The sequence below is a fragment of the Astatotilapia calliptera genome, chromosome 14 (genome assembly GCF_900246225.1).
Source record: "Astatotilapia calliptera chromosome 14, fAstCal1.2, whole genome shotgun sequence".
Taxonomy (NCBI): Eukaryota; Metazoa; Chordata; class Actinopteri; order Cichliformes; family Cichlidae; genus Astatotilapia; species Astatotilapia calliptera.
The window spans coordinates 26,403,879-26,427,013 of record NC_039315.1 but is presented as its reverse complement, the minus strand read 5'-3'; the positions used below and the strand labels follow the sequence as shown (position 1 = coordinate 26,427,013).

Below are 23,135 nucleotides of genomic sequence, written 5' to 3'. Positions count from 1 at the left end.
AGGGAGGATGTGGAGTGTCAGGTCTGTTTGATTATGAATATGCCAGTGCTAAACGCCATGAATCAAAGGCAAAAGAGAGACCAAGTGGGAGAGAAGAGAGAAAGAGAAGGCGAGGAAGTGAGAAAAGAAGGGGGGGACGGGCTGAAAGATAGGCAAGAGGGAGGTGAAATGCTTTCATATTTCTTTTGAATGTATTTCATTGGGCTCTTTTCAGAAACTGGAATGAATGCTCAGTTTGTCTGCACTGCTCAATGAGAAGCCATAACTCCTGGGAACATTAGGGCCCCTAAAGCTGTCGGCAGTATCGAACCTGTTCGATAAGACATTTTTAGAGCTGAAAGCTACTCCATCTTGGCTCCATCTACTGGGGAATTCTGATCCCACCTCAGTCTACTCATGCGGCTGCTCTCTGTTAAGACTCGTCTCTTTTTATATGAAAAAATATACATGGCGGGGTATATTTTCTTTGCATACTGACTACTTGACATGATAAAAAAAAAAACTCATCACAACTGTTCTTTAAATCCGTTGCTGCAATTTAAAAATTTTTTCACTAAATGCTCCAAAAAGGAGATTTTCCTTGCCAAATAACTTGTGTGCGGGGACACGGCAAATGACTCACACGTCCAGTCCAATAGACAAGTGACCATCAGTCAGCTCCATGTTACACTTCAAACACTGAAATGATTTTATGGATGTCGAGTCAGGCTCACTTGGAAATATTGCGTGCGAAATGTTCGACATTTTGATCTACCCGCATGTACATTCAACCACACACACACACATACAGACACACACCCCTACTAAAACCCCCCTATCCCTCCCTCTGGGCAGTGTGTATGCATCTGTAAACTTGCTTGTTTCTGTAGCACCACTCTGGGACCAGCAGTTGATTGGCTATCTTCAGATGTCAGTGATGCTGTTAGGGCCCTAATTAGCGAGATGCATTCTCATTTGTTGATCTTTATCGGGAACCAGATGTTTAGAGGGAGGAACTAACCTCCCGCTCCCCCCGCCAGTGTCCCAAAGAGACTGTTACCCTCTTGGTGATGTAAAGCAGCACCCCTAAAGACCACTCACCACCCCACGTTCCACTCATCCCCCCTCCCCCCATGCCCATTTGCAAGAGGTCTGCTTCATTCTCCAAATAAGCAAACATATATTCAGGGCTGGTGCATGGAAAGGGTGTAGCTCAGTTGGAAATCCCCACTGAAACACTTTCATGTTAGAAGTAAAGATACATCAAGATCGAAAGATGTAAACAAATCAAAAAGGCTTGGATACACATACCATAGTATGTTAAACATTATAAACACTGATATGAAATTTCTTTTTATTGTCTCTGAGCAGTCGAGTCAGTGTGTGAGTGTGACAGGCCAAAGCCATGCGAATGCTGGGTGATGTCAGTTGGAAACTGTTTCGCAGCTCGTGCATTAATTGTGGGATAGGGTTTGTTTGCTTGACGTACGGACACATGGCAAAACTGTATGTTTGAGAGGAACTTACCCAAGTTCTCTGATCTGGCAAATGAAACTGAGGGGCGGAAGAGAAGGAAAAGAGAAAGCAGTCAGAACCAGAAAGTGGCGCATGAATCAACAGCTTTTGATTGGACACACATGGGTACAGAAGGGATGATGGGCCTTGGTGCAATTAACTTTGAATGAGCAATGAGCTGCCTATCTACGGAGTTATGGCGCTGGAATTATATGAGGCTCTTATAGTTTCCAACACTTCCTGGTGTTCAATAAGCTCATTATAGAAGGCTACAAATTCAATTCCAGTATGTAATCTAAGCCAGTATTGGCTAGCAGTAAAATTTCCTGCCAGGAAATAAAAAGCTGAATCACTAAAGGTTGAAAGAACTTCCAGCCCCCTCAGCTTTGCAAGCTCTCTTTTAATATATTGCTCAAGAGTGACTCAGGTGACTGAAAACAAACCTCCTCAAAAGTACGTGGAACAGCCCATCGCCTGGTCTGGCTGAGACCTACCCTGGTCTGGTATTTGCGGGAATGATTTGTGTGTCCAGACATCATAAAGTCATAAAGATGGCCTAAGCACTCAGTTAGTGTTTCTACTGATAGGACACCTCATTAAGGCATGTGGGACGGCCATGTGGCTGCTGCAGGCTGGACCCATGCAGCAGTCTGGACAGGGGACATAAATCAGACAAATGAAACAGCCTGTAAAAACCAGGCCTGAAACAGCCAGAAAAGAGAGAAAAAAAATCATGTGCCTGAGAAAGTGGTGTTTTCACTTTCCAGCAGACCGTTCTCACCCGCGGGGGAAGATTGAACAAATGAACGTCAATGCAACATGTCATCGACATACATACACACAGACCCGTGTGCACGCATGGACACATACCCGTTAAATGGAGCCTCACGCTGGAAATACTGGCACAGAAAACCCAGGGGCAGAAACCGTTGCTTTAAGAGCATATCATTTTTTTTATATTGTAATCAAAGACATATTATAGGAAGATGTGTCACAAAGTGGCCTTTCTTTCCGAAACACATCTGTTTCGGGGAGCCAGCAGCGGGCTTAACAGGCAGTAGCTTGGGTAAAACTAGAGTCACATGCTAATCCTCATTAATCCAGTCTGGTCAGTCTGTGATAACCATTAAGGATAAAAGCTCTTTGTAGAAAGAATCATAATATGCACTGGTTGGTTAAATTACATGTTGCTGTCACTGCTGTGTACATAGGAGGCCAAGAGTGGACTTGTAAGCTTGAATTGTGCCATTGTTTGATGGCAAGACCCATGACAGCTGTGATGAAACTCGTACCCTTATAAATTAGGGCAGTATAGGCATCTAAATCATCAACTTAAATAACTAAAAGAGTAAAGAGCTGCTGAACTCGTAAGAATGCAATATTTAATCCTTTATGTTGTACCCGGTATGCATCCTTTCCCAAATTTCCCCAATTCCTATGAAAGCCATAGTTTAAACCTACCTGTGGATGGAAAAGGAAGCCCGGAGCGGGTCGCATGTACTTGTCTTTCAGAGTCTCAAACGGATCGCTCATTCTCCTCTTCTCAACCCTGCTAATAGTAGATTTCTATTAGCTCTTAGTGGTTATCAGTGAGATTATATTCAGTTTTACAAAATAACTGACAAACTTTGCAAATCTGTATGCACATTTGCAGCATATAGAAGTAATTACATTTTTTAAATACTGTTATTTAACCAAATAAAGGCTTAGAGAGTTACTGGTAATAACAATACCTATAGATGGGGTCCATGAAGAAAGGGGTGGGCCTAGCATGTTGTAAGGAAGTGTCTGCTTTTGGGATCTCCACCACTCCTTTCTCCTCTTCGTAATTTGGATTCTTTTTCGTCTCCTCCTCTCTTGGATTACGCCCACGGCCCCTGGCCCCAAGGCTCAAATCTAGTGGCTGATCCTGACCCATAGATTGGGCCATTTCTGGTTTGGAAGATGCAAAGGATGCTAACTTTTCCTCCTTTCGCTTGGTGGTGAGGTCAAATGGGGACTCGGATGAAGACTTCCCTTGGGCCTTCTTGCAGTCATCTGCAGGTGATTGTGGCTCCCCCTTCAGGCCTGCAGTTCTGAGGTCTCTGTCTGGGAAGGGGTAAACCGGAGGGGAGAACGCTGGGAAGAAAGGCAGTGGAAACATAGAAGGATAGGGAAGAGACCCAACCTTCTTGTCCTGTAGGCCAGCTAGCCCAGTGGAGCCAAAATACTTCTCGGCAATTGAGGCAATGGCCTTAATAGAGTCATTCACAGCTCCTGTTACAGCTGTGTGTTCGTCCAGCGGGGACGGGATGAGGGAAGGGCCTGGAAAGTCTTTAGCAGCGCTGCTGCCCATCAGGCCGGGGCTTTGAGGGCCTCCTTCACTGGCCTTCCTCTTTGGACCTTTTCCGTTTTCTCGAGCAGCCCCCCTCTCCCTCTCACTGTCCATGTCGCTTTCGAGCTCGGAGCCTGACGTGCTCTCTAGATCACTTCCACTGGGTGTGCTGACATCATCCAGGTCGCTGCTTTCAGACTGGTCACTCTGCTTGTTCTTTTGCTTGGTATAGGATGAGCCCTGGCTGTCTGACACTGGCATTTGACTTCCAGGTGAACCGCCGTCTTTGCGGAGAGCTTTGAGAAGTTCTTGAGACTCCTGAGCACCAGGGCTTGGAGGCAGCAAAGGACTCTTGCTCAGCTCTACTCCAGGTCCAGCAACAGGTGCGTGGGATGGCTGTCTGACAGGAGAAGTTGTGGCAGGAATGAGTGGCGGCCGGTGATAAAGTCCAGAGGGGAACAGGCCAGGGAAGCTGAAAGGAAATGCTGGGGCAGCAGGGAACGTAAGTCCGCTGTGATGTCGGCTAGCCCCAAAATAATCAGCAAGTCCTGCACTGCTGTGACCCATTGCAAGAGCTGATTTGTCCAAGCCGGGGGCCCCAGGGAGTGGCATACCCTGGGCAAACAGCCCTCCTGCTGTGAAGTGGTTCTTCCCTTCACAGAAGCGCCGGTGCTTGTTGAGGGAAGAGGTGGTGCTGAACATTTGCCCACAGTCCTTACATTTGATCTGTGTGCGGCAGTCAGCGTGCATACGTTTGTGGCGGCAAAGGTTAGAGAACTGGGTGTAGGACTTGTGGCAGACTTCACCTGTAGGGAAACAGAGACAAGCATAGATTGCATCAGCCTCTGACATGAACTGAACCCCCACCCCTCCACCCCTCCCAACTCCTCATGCACATACACACCAAAATTACATAATTTAATATGACATTTCTATGCTTCAGGCCGGCTGAAGCAAAGGCAGAGGAAATGCAGCATGAGTGATACACTTGTGTTCCCATCAATACTCTGACAATGTTCCAGCAGAACAGAAAAGAAGAGGTGTGTCCAGATCCTGGAATTGTCAGAGAATCTATTTGGTTGATGGTGTGAGTCACTCGCTGCCACTCATCAGCTGCACATCAAACCAAATTCCCAGGCATCTCCAGCCCCATTGTCCTTCCAGGGACGCTCCCAGGGAGTCCATAAACAATCACACAGAGACACACATGTGTACATGCAGTCACATTCACAAAATATCCACACACACCGCAACGAAATTGTAATCACACACACAGACACACACAGGCATAAAGCTACACACACACACAAACGCACACACATTCTCAGCCTCATTCAGTACAATGGCTCTATTTTAAGTTTGAGAAGGAAGTGGAGTTGAATGAATCCTATCCTGCAGTCCGGTTCCCAGGGACAGGTCTCACGTCCTCTGCTGCTTCCCCCCCAACCCCCACCCCCACTCTCTCTGGGCCTCTCTAGTCACCCCCTCAGCCCCCTCACCTTGTCCCCATAGTTGGCTCTGTCATCCTGCGCTTACTGACCTTCCCACAGTCAACAGCCACACTCTCTATGCCTGCCTGTCAGTCAGTCTGTCTCCGGAGACGTACAATGACAACACCCAACAAAAAATCCACCATCTGATGGTATCTGTTGGTCAGTATTAATCTGTCAGCTATTTCTATTGTAAATGGATGATTTAATAGTGGGAATAGTAACCCATCATATGCTATTTTGGTTGTGCTTTTCAGTTTTGTGTCTCTGAACTTCTGTCATGCAGAAGATGTCCCTCTTTGTCACACCCCTCCCACACTATGGATTTTGTGGATTGCAGCTTGTGTTCACCCTACACTTTTAGGAAAGCAGTAAGAAGGATTTCTGGATGATTGATTTAGCTCATATTGTTATTAGATCTTCTAAACGAGGATAAGGAAGTGGTTAGGCTCACACTGTGGTTTCACTTCTGCATACTTTGGATGCTTTCCAGCCTCAAGGTGCACAAGAGGCAATTCAAGGAGATGGAGAGGGAGAACAGGAAAAAAAAGCATTTTGGAAGCACATTTGAATAAACATCCCAGAGGAACTCCAAATGGGAAAGTTCAAGCCAGGAGTGAATGTAATCCTATATTTTAAAAAAAGAAAAAAAAAAAGGTGAATTTTCAGGAACCAGAAAAATAAATTAAAATAAGGGTATTTGTGGCTAAGCTTTTTTGGACACAGCCAGGCTAATGAAGAAGAAGAAGAAGAAGAAGCAGCAGAGGAAGGAGAAGAAAAAAAATTCCCTGAGCCCAGACCTTTCAGTCAATTTAACCAATGAAGCTGACGTCTAGCACTGTGACATGAAACAGCAGTTTCTCAGTTTCTCTAAGCGTTACCTAATCATCACCATGGGTGTGTTAGGCCATTTTAAACTGTTTAAAAGAACACTAAAGAATTTGTATTTTAAATTTGCTTGAAATTTTAAATTTTAGCCAAAAAAAGAAGGAACAAGAGCTATTAATGATCTCTCCTTGTGACTATATTTTTTTAAATACAAGTACGCCCACATAGCCTGAGCAGACTGGAAGAAAAAAGCCCTTTGACTCAGTTTAGTTCTTGTGACATTTACATCCTGAGAACATACGCATCACACTCACACTGTGGGGCAGGATTCACCACATGTGCGTATTCTTCAGCACTTAATAAACTGAAAAACAAAATATTATAAACATGCTCCTGTGAAAAGTGCAGCAGATAAATAATGTTCACTTGAGTGTGGGAATTAACAACCCAGCACCTCTGGGTGCTCCCCGTTCATACAAAAGCTTGTATGCACGCATCCTTGACACACTGCGTGCACTAAATCACGAATACTAGTATGCACACACAAGCACATGCATACAGACCCTACAAGAGCACTCACACAAAAAGGCACTTCGCATATGATTTCTCCCAGGCAGCCATCATGTTGGAGGCTGCTTTGTCTCTCTCTCTTTTTTTAGACAGCTATTAGTTGTTTTTAAACCTGCATAGTTTCTGCTGATTATAGCAAATGGACTCCAATTCAGAGGAAGCGCAGGGAAGAGGGGCTGTACATGTGGTTGCTATTTGTGAGGAATGGTGCGTGTTCTGGAGGCAAAAGACGAGATAGGGAAATCTGAAGTCTTCACTGGAGATGCCGTCACTCCTGCTTAAGTATATGGATATTTATTTATATGTGTTTGTCTGTGTGTTTTCATGACAAAAGAAAAAGATAGTATGTATTTAATGTGCACAGATTTGTATGAGCCCACTTAAAAAAACAAAAAAACAATAAAAAATAAAACAGGGGAAAGAGGAAAGGGGCAGAGGGTGGAGGTCATAATGCTTCAGGGGATATGGAGATCAGATCTCTTGTGTGAGGTGGTGAAAGTGTGAAAGGTCAAAGGTTTTTGGATCCTGCAGGAGTTAGCGAGGACCCCAAAAAATAAGAAAAAAGAAAGTATGTGCTCAAGAAATAAAGAAACCAAGACACGAGACAAAAAAGCCTGCAAGATGTATGTCAACAAAACATTAGATTAAATCACAGTTACAAGCAAAATCAAGGTTAGACAAAGATTCAACGATTCAAACTGAATTACATGCTCGTTAAAATGCTGTTATTATTATGTCAGCAGTGTGCGAGGCTCGGTGCAGAAAACAGACTGCATGGGCCTTTCTAAAGAAACGTCTTTGCTTCGCTGCAGTATATTATCACGTGTAAACCCTGTAGAACATTACAAGATTAGTTCTGGAGAAAAAGACCTGCAGAAGGATGAAGTGATTTCCCCCCCCCCCAAAAAACACATTAGAAGGCAAGCCAAAGCATGTCATTACTGTTATTCTTATAATGTACTGAGTAGACTTACATAGGTAGGGTCTTAGTGACTTACACATGAAGGGCTTGACACTGCTGTGGATGTGCTTATGCTGTTTGAGGCCTGAAGACGTTGCAAACGTCTTGCCACACTCAGAACAGGCATGAGCACGCGCCCCGACGTGCTGCGAGCGAATGTGCCTTTGGAGGTTACTGGGGTCTGTGAACACCTGCTGGGGGGAGGAACCACACAGACACACGGGAGGGTTACTATCTGCTTCTAAAAAAATGTGCAGAGGGGACACATGTGCACAAATATCTGCATCCCAAATCATGAAATATTCCCTTCAACAGTCATCACTTTACCTTTGAGCAGTTTTCACATTCGTAGTGCTTGCCACTGTCGTGCGACATCTGATGTCGGATCAGGTTCGATTTCCAGTTGAAGGCCTTGGGACACTGGTCACACTTATATTCTCTCTCCTCACTGTGGGACAAGCTGTGGGCCTCCAGGCTGCAGAAAAGAAAAAAGAAAAAAAAGACAATGAGATTGGAAGGATTTGTCTTGAATCACATGTTTGTTTGTCAGCACTTGCTCGAATAAATCATGGGATGAAATGTGTCCATCCAGTTACCTCTGAACATCAGGGAAGACCTGGTCACACTCTTTACATTCGTGTAGTCCTTGGGACATGTGGAGGGGTCGCAAGTCTTGAGGTTCTTGGGCTTTCAGGTCATTGTCGCCTCCTAGATTACATAAGAAGTTATACAAGCAGCTCAAAAAAAGCTTCATTCACTCGAAAGTGGAAGGTTTTAAAGTCGTCCTCATGGCTAAAGCGTAGATCAGATTCACCTTTTCCACAGAGCACTACTCTATGATCTCATTTTCAGTTGCTCCGATGAGAGACAAAGCACTTAGATCATTAGTGTCTTGGTCCCAGTTCAGCAACACATGTTTCTCGACACTCTGTACAACTCTATTTTTATGGTGGTAGAAAAAAAGTAATAATAATGAAAATTCAAACCTGGGTTCAGGAAGGAGGAGGGGGGCATCCCACACGGCTTCTTCTGGTGGTCCAGCAGCTGGTTTCGGGACTCAAAGTGCTGGTCACAATCCTCACAGCGGTACTGCCTCTCCTCTGCGTAGTGCAAGGTGTCGGGGCGGGAGGGGGGGAATTAACATAGAAAAAAAACCATTTGTGAGATATGTTTACAGCAGAGAGAGAAAAAAACCAAAATATTTGTGTCTGTGCATGCGTGAGGTGCCCACCATGAATATCAGGAGCCATCGTATCACATGAATACTCTTCAGCCTTCATGAAAAGTAGCAGCTCCTGGCCAGGAAAAATCTCTCTGGTGACTTTGTAGAATATCTGTAAGACACAAAATATTTTTATGACTTAAGCAGAAGTTTTCAAATCAACCCTTGAATCAAAAGAGCCCCGCAGATACGTATCAAAGAATTTGCTTCAGTCCTTTGTTTTATAGTAAAAATGATGCGTCAGTCACTTTGTGTTAACTTGTCTCTTCTAGGTTGCCGATAACAGCACGAGGCAAGCGTTGCAGAGGTCACGTGAGGTAGCTGTACTGTACAGGCATGAGCATACACACATGATTGTCATAGCACCACCGCACACGCAGAAGAGACGTATACATGAAAATACACACGGTCATTAAGTTGTAATTACTCATCCTGTAAGGCATCCATCTTCATGAATACAAAAAGAAAACACAAACAACTGCTGAATAAATATACTCGTCTGTAAATACTCTACACAGTAATGCTTGTAGTGGGCAGGAAGTGGGAACGACTATGTGGAGAGAAAGCTAATTAAACAAACAGCCAGCATAACGAACTATTATAAAATCAGCATTGTGTTGATTGACCATTTTCCCAATAGGAGAAACTTCCAGCTGTGTGATCAGTTTGTGTTATTTAATGCACCTATACTGGCTTACGTGTACAGCATTTGTACATAAATAGTTTTGCTACGGCTAAATATGGGACCGTGCACTTTGAGTGGGGCAAGTCATATTTAAGAATCAGATGAGAGTCCCTGGGACTGTGGTGCTTCCCCTGGACACACAATAGGCTTTCTTTGTGAAACAATCACACATGGAGTTATATTTGGCACGCTTTGGACGTTTAACATATTACCTTCCTTTGCTGTGTCAACATGACAATGATGATAGAGGAATTTATTAGAAATGCGACAGGGGGGTGGAGAGAGTTGCTTCTGGGAAGGCGCAGGTCACGATACGCCGCTTATGAAGGGAATTCCTGACTGGGGGAACACAAGAGCCGCCGTGGCTCCTGAGAGAGTTAAGATAAACATCTCGGTCACAATAAAGATCATGAGGTATGCTTCAGACTATAATTATTTGTGTCATTGTTCTTACTTCTGGCAACTGATATAATACTAAATGTGACACTACTGAGTCGCTGGAGTACAGGGAGCTTAAGTAAGTCGGCCGGACCAAGGCAGAGCTCTTGTGTGTCAATAACCTAGGAGTGATTGATGCATCGTAACTCATGTAGTTCTGTGGTAGCATTAAAGTATGACTTAAATTCAGGCATTAAATGAATATGACCTGCCAAGAAAATCAGTGGGAGGGCAACAGGGCCTGGAAGTCTGACTCCCATTACAGGGCTGAACCGGAGTCATTACAGTTATCCAGACCAGGGGAGACATATTACATAATAACCACCAAATGGAATCCATTTTTATGATTTATTTATTTTTTAGTATTTGAGAATTTTTTTTGATTTGCCTTCATTTAACAAGGAAGGCCAGTAGTTAAAGTTAAAAGTTGGGGAATGTTTTTCCTGCTATGTTGAAGGAAGCAGATCTAGTATGAATAAAGAGAAGTGAACTGTGAGGGTCCCAAAACTATAATCTCTGTCATACCCTACTCTGCCCTCTGTACCAGAGATGCATGTGCATGAATCTGGATCGTTTTTTTGTAGATCGCACATGGGCGCACAGACAAAGGGGCTCTCAAAGGGCCTCAAAGGGCACAAAAATATTGTGATTCAGAAACAATCAGACATCGGCGCAAACAGACTCGAGGGACTGTAGGGGTTCCGCTCTGAGAGACTGATACTGAGACTGAGCAGGAAGGCTCTTTGGAAAGTCACCAGAGCGCCGTTTAAAGTGCCAAACATAAGGCCCAAGAGCCAGAATCACTCCAATTGGAAAGCTTTGGAAAATGTGAAGGAGGGCACAGAATTTGAACTTTTAATTGTATTTTCAATTGATTTACAGCTCTGATTCTATTGATAAAGACCTCCTCGGTTGCCATTCATACTACAGCAAATAAATAGGTTATAGATAAATAATTGAAAGACAAGAGAGAAGTTCCTGGTTTTCCCAGTATCGACTATATCTGCTATGGAATGTTTTTTATACCTTTATCATGTCGAAAACTGAGATGTTCTTTAGAATCCCACTTCTTTATCTTATATTGAGACATGTCAGGGATTATGCATTCAGCTAAATGTATTTACACTGACAGAGAGGGGTGTTTCGCTGGTCTGGCTAACTTAAGGCTGACGATGTTAAATTAGTTTGACATCCCTGGACGATAGCCTTAGAACATAAAAATTAACGGACACTGTTGAATTTCTTCACATTTGTTCATAAAAAATACAAAAAAAAAAAGTCCACAAAGAACGGCAGCAAACAGCAGACAACAGCCATACCGAAGTCTCTGTCAGCAAGAAGCACTCCTGGCTCTGAATCTGACCTCTGACCTCTCTCGATTAGACCCACTCTGTACTCTTTACACAAGAACGTGTATTCTTGGAGCAGCGTAAGCACACTCAAGAGGGTGATTACGAACAGGAGGGGGATTTCTCCCCAGCGGCTCCACCCCTTCCCTGAGGGTCGCCACAGATAAACAGTGAAAACACACACACGTAAACAAAGAGGCAGCGAGTCACTGTGTGTCCCAAACAGGACACACCGTCTTTGACTCTTGGGGTCATCCTTAGCATGTCATGGCCACACACATGCACACACACAAACATTTCTTTTTCCAGCAGTCAAACAGTGGCTTAAGATAATGCTAGAGATAAGATAGTCAGGGTGTTTGAGTTCACACCGAAAACCATAAAAAGTGTTGAGATTCTAGTTCATGTTTTATCCAAAAACACCCCGATCTTCTCTTAAACATTTTATTTTATATCAATACAAAGAGCTCCGCATGTTTTTTTTTTAAAGGATATGTTGCCTTTTTTGTCTGTATGCGTTAGTTTATTAGGTCACTGCTTATCTTCCTCTCTCTGTCATACACTCTCCCTGTCAAAGGTTAAAACCACACGAGGATCAGAGGCTATAATTGGATAAGTTATTACCTTGACACCATTAGTCATTAGCAGAGTAAACACAGTCACATTTTCTGTGTCCACACCCTGTTGGCGGATTCCTCTCGCCCTCTTGCACACAGACCGCATTCAACAGGTATGTTAACCTACGCTGTCCCGTCCCAGTAAACTCTCAGTCCGGCTGTTTGTTTTAGTACAAAAACAAAAAAATCCCTTAAAGTCTCAGGCTACTTTAACACGGGGCCACACTAAATTAAAGAAGCAACATCGGATACGAGCATTCGGTTCAAACATTTCCCCCAACGCTGTTTATTTTTAAGCAAAGAAGGGAAAAAAAAGTGCAAAGGATAATTACAATATAGAAGATCGACCACAACATTGTGCTTAGTCAGCAGTTGCATAACAGCAACATGTCCACATGTGTTGTGGCCTCTCCAGCGGGGTCATGCTACATGTACAGTATGTTTGGCAGTTACCATCGCTTGGCTTCTAAATGAAACCATTTCGTGACTTAGATAGCAATAAAGAGTATGAGCACACAATGTGCAGCTGCTTCCAGCAATTTGGATGAACATGCTGGCTTCCTTACATGCAAAGGAAGCAAAGCAAAAGCAAAAATTGTTTTGGTACCTCTTTAGTGGCATAGCATCAATGTCAGGTAAAAAAAAGTTACATCTGTGAATTAAAAAAAGGCTGTAAATCTTCTAAAGTTGTCATATGAAGCATTAAATCGTGTGGAATTGCACGATCTGATCTCTTCTTTTTAGCTGAATGTGGTCCAATACCTTTATCTCACTGAGCTGCAATCACCTCCAGTGTATTTACATAGTGAATGGCCGTCAGTGTTTTGCTAATATGCCCCAAAGCCACTCCATCCCACTCAATACTGAGTGAGAATCAATAGAGCGAATGAGATTAACGCTCATATCCCTCTGCACTGTCTTATAAAAGGCTCTTCGGGCCTCGTTGGATGATGTTAATTACACTTTTAATCAATTTTCCCTTCAATTGACTCAGTAGAGTCAGGAGCACAGCGGAGGGTTTGTAAGCGCTAATTCCCCTGATTATATTAACAACAAAACGTGCTGGTCGTGGATGGATCTGTGGAAGCGGCGCTAAGGCTGCATCATCTCTGCGTGTGCGTTAGCGTGCGAGCGAGGATGTCTTGCGCACTGGGGTAGGAATTTTCAAACATCAAAAAACTATATAACCGGCCAACTTTAAAGAGTTTCACATTCATTTAGAAATAAAATGAGAACCTGCATGTATGATACTTGGCTCTCTTAATACAGCTCTTCTTATTTCTAAATAAATTCAAACCTGTGAGCTGAAGCATGCTGGATTAATTACAGATTTCAGTGTGACTCACAGACTGTGACACCTGCCATCGCCTTCCCTCTCCGCTCTTTCCTGTTGCTTTCCACTCTGACGTGTCAAATATATAAAGTAGTAAAGCAGAAAGGTCACCCAAATAAAGGCTGTCCTTGTTCATTTCTTTTAGAATGCTCAAAGTCCAGCTAATATTATTATTAAAGAACAACTTTAGCTTTTTAAATTTCAACAGCTGAACACACAGTGCGCAATATCTTTAAACTTAAAAATATTCAATGTATTCCTTTGCAGGTCCTCTATTACTTCCTGCACAGTCCGCTCAAGTTTTCCATGCAAAGGGGTAAAAATAAAGACGTTTATCCTGATGGAGGATGGCAGATGAGTAACAAATGAATTGAGAGAGAAAAAGAGAAGAGAAAGGGGAAGTGGACTTGCGAACAGTTCCTCTAGTAAGAAATAAACAGACGTTGTTCTCTCTTTCTCTGCTCCCTCATTCATTCCTCTCTCGCTCCCACGTTCTCCTGAGATTGCTCATAAAGTTTTATGATAACCAGAACTGGGTCAGAAATAAGAAGACGGAGGCCAGTTTTACTCACGCTGGCAGGGCTAAATTGAGGCTTGAAAAGAACCAGGCCCAAATAACGACCAACACGCCTGGAAATTGCTGTCGCTGTATGACACTGCCTTAAAATCAGGCCGTACAACAAATCATCTCTGTTGAGCGCATGGCAAGGGACGATTTGTTTAAACTTGGTTTTGAAGGACGACTTTACAGAACAAGAAATGTATGAGCCCGGGGCAGCTTAGTCAGGCTCTTCTGTGGAAATCTGGTGATGCTACACGTTATGTGGCGACTGTGTAATGTGTGGTTTCAGGCTGCGTTTGGAGTCAGCACTTCTCTGTGGCAGTAAAAACCTGTTGGAATCAGGTACTGTGTGTTTTAGCGTTTCCAGCTCAGAATGAGGAGCGCGGGGAGTCATCTGAACCGCAGTGAACAATTCACAGTCCTTGCAGAGTGTGCGTGTGGGTACACACACACAAAACACACACACACAAAACACACACAATCGTACATGCATACATGTAGGAAACACAGGCACTTACAGGTGTGGGCACACACTTCAGAGACACAATAAAACACTTGACACACTCACAGCAAGTCAATGAACATAAACGTCTGTGCACACAGGGACACAAAAAAAGCCCTCATGAGCACCAGCACACACACAGACACACACACTCGCACACAGTCAGTACCAAAAACTGACAGCAGCTTTGACCACCCTATTCAGTCTATTCATTTTACAGATACAGACAGGCATTGTGAGACGCTACACTGTGTTTTCAAAAACACCGATGTTGGCCGGAAGGCTTAAAGACAGCACATTGTGCTGTGTTGTGACAGTGTGTAATACTTAACAATCACCTCATCATAGCCATGTCCGTGACCTGTCGGTGCCTTACACAGCCACCCAAGCAGAACCACAGTGTTGACAGCGAGTCACACCTCGTGCAGAGGGCAGCTCAGGAAAGCTCTCCTCTGCTTGTTTGTCTCTCTGTGTCTTTTTAAAAAAGAGTGGCTAAGTACTTCTGGAAGCCTTCTCCTTCTATCCCTCTAAGAGAAGTGATACACCTTTCTCTCGTCCTTGTGAGGAAGAGAACAGAACAAAAACATACATGTCTGACAGAAGAACAGGCCAGATCTTTCTTGGAAGATGTCGATCACCTTTTTTTTCTTTTTTTTTCAGGGAAAAGGCAAACTCGGTGCATCTTTTCCACTGTGAGAAATTTCTGCATCTAATTACCACTAATTGCGAGTGCTGTATTTAGAGCATGTTACCAAGCACTATAATGGAGATTCTGCAGAAATTTCAATGGGCGACGTTAAGCAGAAAATTTAAATGGACCACCAGTGAGAAGTGATGACAAACACGCCAGCTAGATTATGGTTTTTATTCGGGTCATGCGATGGTATGCTGCGCACACGCGTCAAATAAAGTTTAGCCTCTTGTGTTCCTGTCCCAATGTGTGTATGTGTGTGTGTGTTTCTGTGTGGGAGGAGCCCCCGCCATGGCTTTGCTGAGCTGAACAGGCCCCCATGTATACAGCACGCACCTCTGCACAGCCAGGTGAGCAGCAAAAGGATGGTGACATTCCTGGCATATCTAGGAGTTTATATCGCAAGCGTGACTAGGAAGTGTGTGGAACTATCATCTTGGCGGGCCGCCTCTGATCCTGCCCTGTGGTCCTCGCACGGCAGAAGCCAGTGCACAATTACAGAAGGAAAACACACGCAGATAGCGAGGAGTCTCTATGGTGCAACGTCACATAAGACCTGTGCGTGTGTGAGTAAACTAAAGGCAGGGTGGGCCAGCGGCTCTCGGGGCTATCTGACTTAGATCACAATAACACCTTTTAACACAGCAGCACGCAGACGGGACAGCCGTCGGAAAATACAGGGAAGCCTTCTGGCTTTAGAAAAAGGCTGAGTGCATTTTAAATGCTTGATTCATCCTGCCAGACATTTAAAAGACACATCAGCATTTGGGAGTTCAAAATCGAGTCATGCAGATGTTTTCTCCCTCTCTCTTTCCTTCACATCCTATTTATCTCGCACTTTGTTGAGGTTGTTTTGCCAGGTGGGCTGCGAGTGACCCGTCTCCTCGTACCTGATCATCTATCTGGCACGCTGTCAGGTTGTGCTGCTTGGCTGCAGGGGCAAACTGGATGTGCTTCAGCCAGCTCCCGATATCTGGTTTGCTGGCATCCACGCAGAATTTTACATGGCCTGACCCATCCAAGATCTGCAAGGAATGAAAGACAGAGAGAGAGCAAGAGATCAGACTTTGATCAGTATCAGTCCAGGTTACTGTGTCCAAACACTGACTAACCACATACCTCCCACAGAGAAAAGAACTCAAATGTTAGGAGCAGGTCTCTCTCTCTCTCTCTCTCTCTCTCTCTCTCTGACACACACACACACACACACACACACACACACACACTTTTAATATTATTATTATTTGTATTGTTTTGAATATAAGACAGTGAACATTGTATATAAATGAAAAGAAAGAGAAAAAAGCACTCAGTACCAAAGTAATTTCATTATATATCTGAGACCTTTTTAAAGCTTCAGAGGCCTGTTGAAGAATGATGTCATTACCATTTAAGTAATAAAAATGGAAATCATATTCATAAATATTCTTAAGATGCTAAGTGACGTCAATAAGTCAGTACATAAGGAAGACAAAAAAGCCAAATAGTAGGTTCAGTATCAAATAAAAACATGAATTATTATATGCATTCATTTCATATTAGCAAAGGTTTCTTTCAGTTTCACTTTGGACCGATCGCTCCTTTATTATTTTGTTACAGAAAGGAAGAAAAAAAAAGAAATGTAAAAATCTGCCACAAAATGAAATACATCCCTAAAAAAAATCTATTTGCATTTAACCTGATTCTAGCTGACGTTTAAATTCGTTTCTTTAAATGTAGTTGCAACGAATAAATGAACCAAACGTTACTCATTTTAACTGCAACAAGAACAGTAAAAGATAATAAACTACACACACAATGGCTGTGACAATAATAAACCAGGGGGACAGCTTTGTTCCTCTCATTGGCGAAATCAACAGAAGAGCAACAAACACAATAGAAGTGAATTATCATGCAAATCATATCATCGGTGGACTTTTATCGTTTACAAAATATTCGCGCAGCATTTCCACTCGAACGAATCGCGAGCGCTCTGACATTTTTCATGGCGCGGCTGTAAACTTTACTGGGGAACAAATCAACTGCAGGAAACCGCGAGTGATAAGAATTATGAAGACAAGCCGATTGTTGGGATGCAAAACGGAATCTCTCTCTCAGGGTCACAAATCTGTCTTTATGTCTTTGTGTAACCTGCTGCTGAATAAATATTTAGGTTACATAAAGCCCTTTGTCCGCGCTAAGAGAGCACCTAGTCGTGTATTCTGTAAACTACACCGCAGTCTTTTAACTAATAATTTAAACGTCAAACTTAGTTCAGCAAGATGGATGAGCGAATAAACTCTTAGATGTGCTTTTTCTTTCTCTGCGTGTAAGAAAAAAAAAAGTAAAAAAATAAAAATAAAACTTCAGTGAAGCAGTTTTTATTTATAAAAGTCTGCGTGTTCTTACCGTGGTGACTCGTTTTTTTTTAAACTGGCGTGCCACACTTTGAGCCTCTTGGGATAATAACAGCGGTGGTTAACTGAGTAAAAAGTGACACCGTAAAAAAAAATAAAAATACAAAAACATCGCCCTGGGAATTAAAAATAAAAGTAGAAAAATATTTTTTTTGCTAATGACGACTTCTCCAGATTTTTTGACACATTAAAAGAAAAAAAAAAGATCGGTGTGCGGTTGTTTTTCGGTCTCTTCAGGTCTCCAATCCGCGGGACGAGTCGACTTGTCTCGCTGTCTGTGTGTGTGTCTGTGTGCTGTCTCTCACACACGGCTCGCTCGGTAAAAGTAAATCCCTTCTCACTACACTGTCTCACAGACAGCGCCGACTCCGCGCTTCTCCCCTCGCTGTCCCGCAGACGTCGGAACTGAAATCCCCTCCGGTGCATCAACTTGATCCTAACTTTTTTTTCTCTCGCAGCGGTGCGCTTCGAAAGGCTCGTCCGCTCCTCTCTTGTCACCCCTCCTGTCCTGACGCAACCAGGTGTCTTCTAGTAGCCATTCAACTTTTCATTTTTCTCTTCCTCCCCCCCTCCACCACCTCCTCCTCCTCCTCTTCAGCCAGTCGGGATGTGTCGTCTGTGTGATAGCGGAGATATTCGGGGTGGGGGGTGGAGGGGAGATTTCAGGCATCGCCTCCCTACTTTGCGCCTCGCGGATACTTGTGTGTGATGTTTCTCATTCAAAAAAAAAAAAAAAAAAAAAAAAAAAAAAAAGAGAGAAAAGAAAAAAAAAAGGATGATCCATCCTTATTATAAAAAAAGAAAAAAGGAGAGGGGACTCCAAGCAGGGAGACTGTCTTTACACATGTATGTCCCCGGAAAGCAGAGACTACTCTCCGCAGTAAATTTTAAAGTGACAGAGGCCCGGGGTTGGAAAGGGTGAGCGGGGTCAGGGAGAGGTCGGGATGGGGGCTTATAAAGGGATGAACTACACACACACACACACACACACACACACACACACACACACACACACACACACACACACACACATAGTCTGCACAATTTAATGAAGGAACATACGCATCAAAGTCGTGAATTATTATCCACCTTTTCTTAAACCTCTCGACATTTTTTTGTCGTTATTAAGAATTGAATTTAAAGGGGCTGCAGTGTGTTACACGTTTCTTATTTGAGCTATCTTATCATTCAGACTTGAGCTGTATGCCAGGGGGGACGAGTGATAATAATAATAATATTAGTAATAATAGTAGTAATGATAATAAACAGCCTAATTGTTCTCACACACTGAGATCTGGGAATCTCTATACGGGCCATTTGATGCCCATGCGCCACATCTTACGACCCTGGCCTACTCACCTGCTTTCCAAAGCTCACCTCTACATACAACACAACACATTTACTTTTCAACATCAGCTTGGGTTAGTTATTTCTGAATCTGCGTTAAAAAAGAAAAGAAAAAAAAGAACCTTTTAGCTCCGCGTGCGCCTTCGTGCATCTGCTTTGCCATCAAGATGAGACCAAATGTTGGACATTGTATTTCTTGAGTGTGTGTGTGTTTTAATCTCTCAGTTTAAAGCTGAAACTGATACCGTGAACAATCTGACAAGGGTAGAGAATAACACAGAAACGTCCTTGTTGTCAGTGAGCGGAGTTTATTAGGCAGCTTATAAAGCCAGAGAGAGCGGGGCTTTGGCTGATGAGAGCAGATGATGATGGATAACTCCTTACACTGTGACATTGACCTTCCATCCCAGATAATACCCATTGTTTTGCGAAATCGCGGAGCAAATGTGCAGGAAGGACAGGAAAAATCATGTGTAAATAAGGCAGGACCCGGCCACCGATTCCCATCGTCTCGCGCGCCTTGAGAACCGAGGAGAGACCCCGGTCCGCCCGGTCATTGATTTCCTGCCTCTCCTCGACTTGTCCATTGTTGGAACCCTTTTTAATTTAGCCATAAATTGGGAAAGCTCAAGTCGAATGAGCTGTTCTATTTTCTTCCTGTCAGGATGAGGGATTTGTTTTATGATGCATTGTGTATTAAATACAAGTAATCTGGGAAAGTGATTGCTTCACAGCCTCTCCGAGTCCTGATCGAGGATCCTGATAGAGAGAGAAGTGCGAGGGGTTTTGTGAAAAGGAGGAAATGTGAGAAAAAGAGGATAAACTCTCGGGGTTTGTGGTATCACCGGGGGTAAATTGGGGTAACGGTGGTATGACCCCCGCACCAACCCCCTCTCACACACACAGACCCACCTACCAACACTCCCCATCTCCATGCACGGGCACGTGAAGGAAAAGCTACAATTCTTTTTCCAGTCAGGAGATGGCGTGCTCAGCTGAACTGAACCTCACTAAAGAAGTGTGAGTGGAGACTTGAGAGTTAAAAAAAACCCCGCAACTAATTAGGTGATTCGATTTGTCAAGTGAGCTAAACCCAGCACGGACTTTTGTCATTTCATAATAAAATCCCGCACGACACAAACAAATTCAGAATAAAACCCTGCACATTTGTGACGTATAATTTGGTGATTTGAATGTCTATTTATGACAGCGCTGAGCAGCTGCACTGCGTCATCTCTACACACACGAGCGATCTAAGTTTCTGTGGATATTTTAGCAAAGGGAAAACAGACTCCAGCTGTCACGCGACAAAATAATAACACAATAAAAAAATCCATTACAAATAATAATAAAAAAGTGCCCAGCAACGAGCCTACTTTGCTATAAGTCTACTTTTTTTTGTTGACTTTCAATCTTGTGCGCAAAACATCTACACAACAAGGCGTGTAGATGCTAGGTGGGCCATGAAAGATGTGTACGACTTGAATATATAATCACCTGAACGAGCTGCCATAAAAAGCTCTCGAGTCCGCGCTGAACAGACCGATGGGGGTGAATTTAAAACACTTGTTCCTTTAATAAACCGCGAGAATGATTTGCGAGTCGTTGCTCTAATTTATATTTTGTTTGCCGTAAACGCCGTTCTGATGTGCCCGGATTTAATAGACCCGTTTTATCAGAATTATTTCCACGCCTTTGTCATAATGATTGTGACAAACGGTGGGATGGCGAGGTGGAAAAGCTGTTTATCAACAAATTACAAACCAAACACACGCAGGCTTCAGGGTATGTTAGTTCCGACTATATCATGCAACACAGCGTTTCATACTTATTTGATTGGGGAGGATTAAAACGTACAGCATCCGGATAATGTTTAAAGTGCTGTGAAATTCTTGAAAAGGAGTCTCAAATTGCTCAAACAGGCCCCTTTTTTTGCTTGCGGCTTTCTTGTTTGTTTTTAGGAGTTCGGTCACGCAAAGACAAATTCACACATGCATGTAGACACTTTTTATTTGTTTATAAGATCAATCAGCTTCATATATTATCTGAGATTCGGCTTCATGAGCTAACACACTTCCTTCTTCTTCTTAAAAAAAATCCATTAAATATCTTTTAAGCATTTTCTTCTATTTAGAAAAAAAAAGAAAAGTGATTTAAGTTTCGGTGCTCTGCAAAGTCAGATGGGACATGCTGGAGAAGAGGGGGGGATTCCCGTGTGGGTTGCAAACTGACTCCAGCAGCAAGCGAACTTGGAGAGCCTATACCCGCTGCAGCCGAGGGGCCACATGGAAACACTGGGAAGGCCTGTGTGGTGCATTCCAGCACATCCTTCAGGAGAGAGCGAGAGAGAGGGGAGAGAAAGAAAATATCGCGGCCAAATCCACATGAAATAGTTCCACTGTTCATGACGAGACCTCCTATTGACACGGCGAAAAGCTGCATTAAGTCTCCATCGTGACTTTATATACACCCCCCCCCCCCCCCCCCACACACACACACACAACCACCTTTTCCCCTCGCTTTTTATTTCTGCCTAAATGTGGGGCGATTCAATCAAGTGGTTAAAAAAAGTCACCCGGGGCTCAAAGAGACGTCAGGCTCCAGGCGGCACAACACTCTGCGGCTTTGTCTTTTAATTAGCGCATTCATCAGGCAATAGGTGCGCGCAGGAGAATGAGTGGCGCAGTTTCAAGAGTCTTTATTAATAGAGGATGTGCACGGTGCCAATTAGCATTAAAACACGGCGAAGGAAATGAAAGGAGAAAATGTAAATAAAATTTTTTCCTTGGGCCTGGAAGTAGGCCCGTTGTGAGCGGCGTGTTAATCTCCACCTCAGTAATTTGGTTCTGCGGGAGAAGACAGAAGCCCTGCTGCTGTGCCCTGCACTTCATAAATCACTGCTTTATGTGGACAAGGTCAGCACCCTCCCTCCTCCACACCCCCACCTCCATCTCTCTCTACTGGCCCCTCCCGGACCCTCCGCCATGTTTACCCGGCCGCCCGGGGGCTCTCAGGACCAGACCGGCTCACTTCTAATTACTTTGGATTATTTTCATTTGCCGGGGGTCAGGCAGGCATTCCGGCAGAGAGAGCGAGGGATGATTTCTTGACAAATTCTGCGGCCTGCGAGGAACAAGCCCGGTGTGTTTGCTGAATTAGCACATGGTCTTTTTCGCTTTGGCACTGTCTTTGCTTCCCTTTGAGCTCATAATCCAGGGCGCACTCTTTTTTCTCCTTTTTTTTAAGAGTAGAGGATTCTTTCATTTGTGTCCTTGTGGGTAGGTGTATTTTTTAATCGTTTTGAAGTCGACACTTTAAAGTTTGAAAGTGTCAAAACTGGGAAGTAACACCAAGCCTCATGCCCTGAGTGACCCACTCAGTGACACGATGCCCTGAGTGGGATTACTCACGGATTTCTCAGTCGAAACATTAAATGAAAGAAAAATCATTTCCAAAATGCAAAAACAACAGAATTACCACAAAACGTGAAAAAAACAAACAAACTGAGAGGCAATCTCTGCTGCAGAAGCTGAAGTGCTACAAGGGACAGTAAGGGACTAAACTGTTTCAGACAATCTGTGTGAGATTAGATAAGATGCAAAGCTAACTGGGTTTAGGCAACCTGATGGTGTTGTCTGAAGGAAGCAATGGCGGCCTAAGTGACTTGAGAGTCTGTCAGGCGGAAGAGAAGTGGAGACGGGGCTGAGGGCTGGCAGTGATGTACACAAAGTAGTACAGATTGTGGTAATCACAGACACTTCCTCCACAGAGCCTCGGCATATAGGGACACACTGTATTTGGGCTATTGGGTATGATAAAGCTGCACAAGTGTCAAAGGTCAGGTTTGTGAAACATAAATTCAGTGGGCACACAGCTCCCATACGCATTGGACAGACTGGAAACTTAAACACCTCCCCACCACCTCCACCTCCAGCCTCAGTGGAGAAGGTGGGGGGAGGTAATTAGAGCATGTTGCCTTTTGCCGCAGGGAGAACAAATTGGCTCTAAAACGCTCATAGATATCATCTTTAAAAGAGGCTTTTTATGTACAAGAGGTAAAAGTGGTATGGAACTGAACACGGCACTTCAGATGTCCAAGTGTCACACATTCATTACATTTATTGAGCTCTCTTCTCACGTTTAAAGTCAGGACTCAGCTGTAACACTGTGACAAGCTGCCTTTGACACACCGTGTCCAATTGGAAGGCTAATATTTTAATGTTGGTGGATATCAGACAAGGACGTTACAGCTTTTCGCTGCGACCGAAGAAAATGATCCCGGCAGCCTTGTGATAACAGCTAACTTGATTCTGAACAGGAAACAACTGAAAATAGG

At 43.7% G+C, this 23,135-nt stretch overlaps 1 protein-coding gene across 13 annotated transcripts in view; it reads right to left on the bottom strand.

Annotated features, from left to right (window-relative positions):
* mecom (MDS1 and EVI1 complex locus) overlaps nt 1-23,135 on the bottom strand; it is a 123,920-nt gene that overhangs the window by 7,899 nt on the left and 92,886 nt on the right. Inside the window, exons 1-10 of one of the 13 annotated variants that reach the window (XM_026191484.1) lie at nt 17,445-17,506; nt 15,947-16,081; nt 8,889-8,991; nt 8,644-8,757; nt 8,254-8,365; nt 7,985-8,132; nt 7,671-7,851; nt 3,228-4,614; nt 2,956-3,046; nt 1,507-1,533 (exon numbers count right to left, since the gene is read on the bottom strand). In XM_026191484.1, the coding sequence (XP_026047269.1) occupies nt 1,507-1,533; nt 2,956-3,046; nt 3,228-4,614; nt 7,671-7,851; nt 7,985-8,132; nt 8,254-8,365; nt 8,644-8,757; nt 8,889-8,937 (2,109 nt within the window). In that variant the 5' untranslated portion in view covers nt 8,938-8,991; nt 15,947-16,081; nt 17,445-17,506. Of the gene's footprint in view, nt 1-1,506; nt 1,534-2,955; nt 3,047-3,227; nt 4,615-7,670; nt 7,852-7,984; nt 8,133-8,253; nt 8,366-8,643; nt 8,758-8,888; nt 8,992-15,946; nt 16,082-17,444; nt 17,507-23,135 lie in introns of those variants that run through there. The other 12 variants (XM_026191471.1, XM_026191472.1, XM_026191474.1 and 9 more) reach the window with 12 other exon arrangements.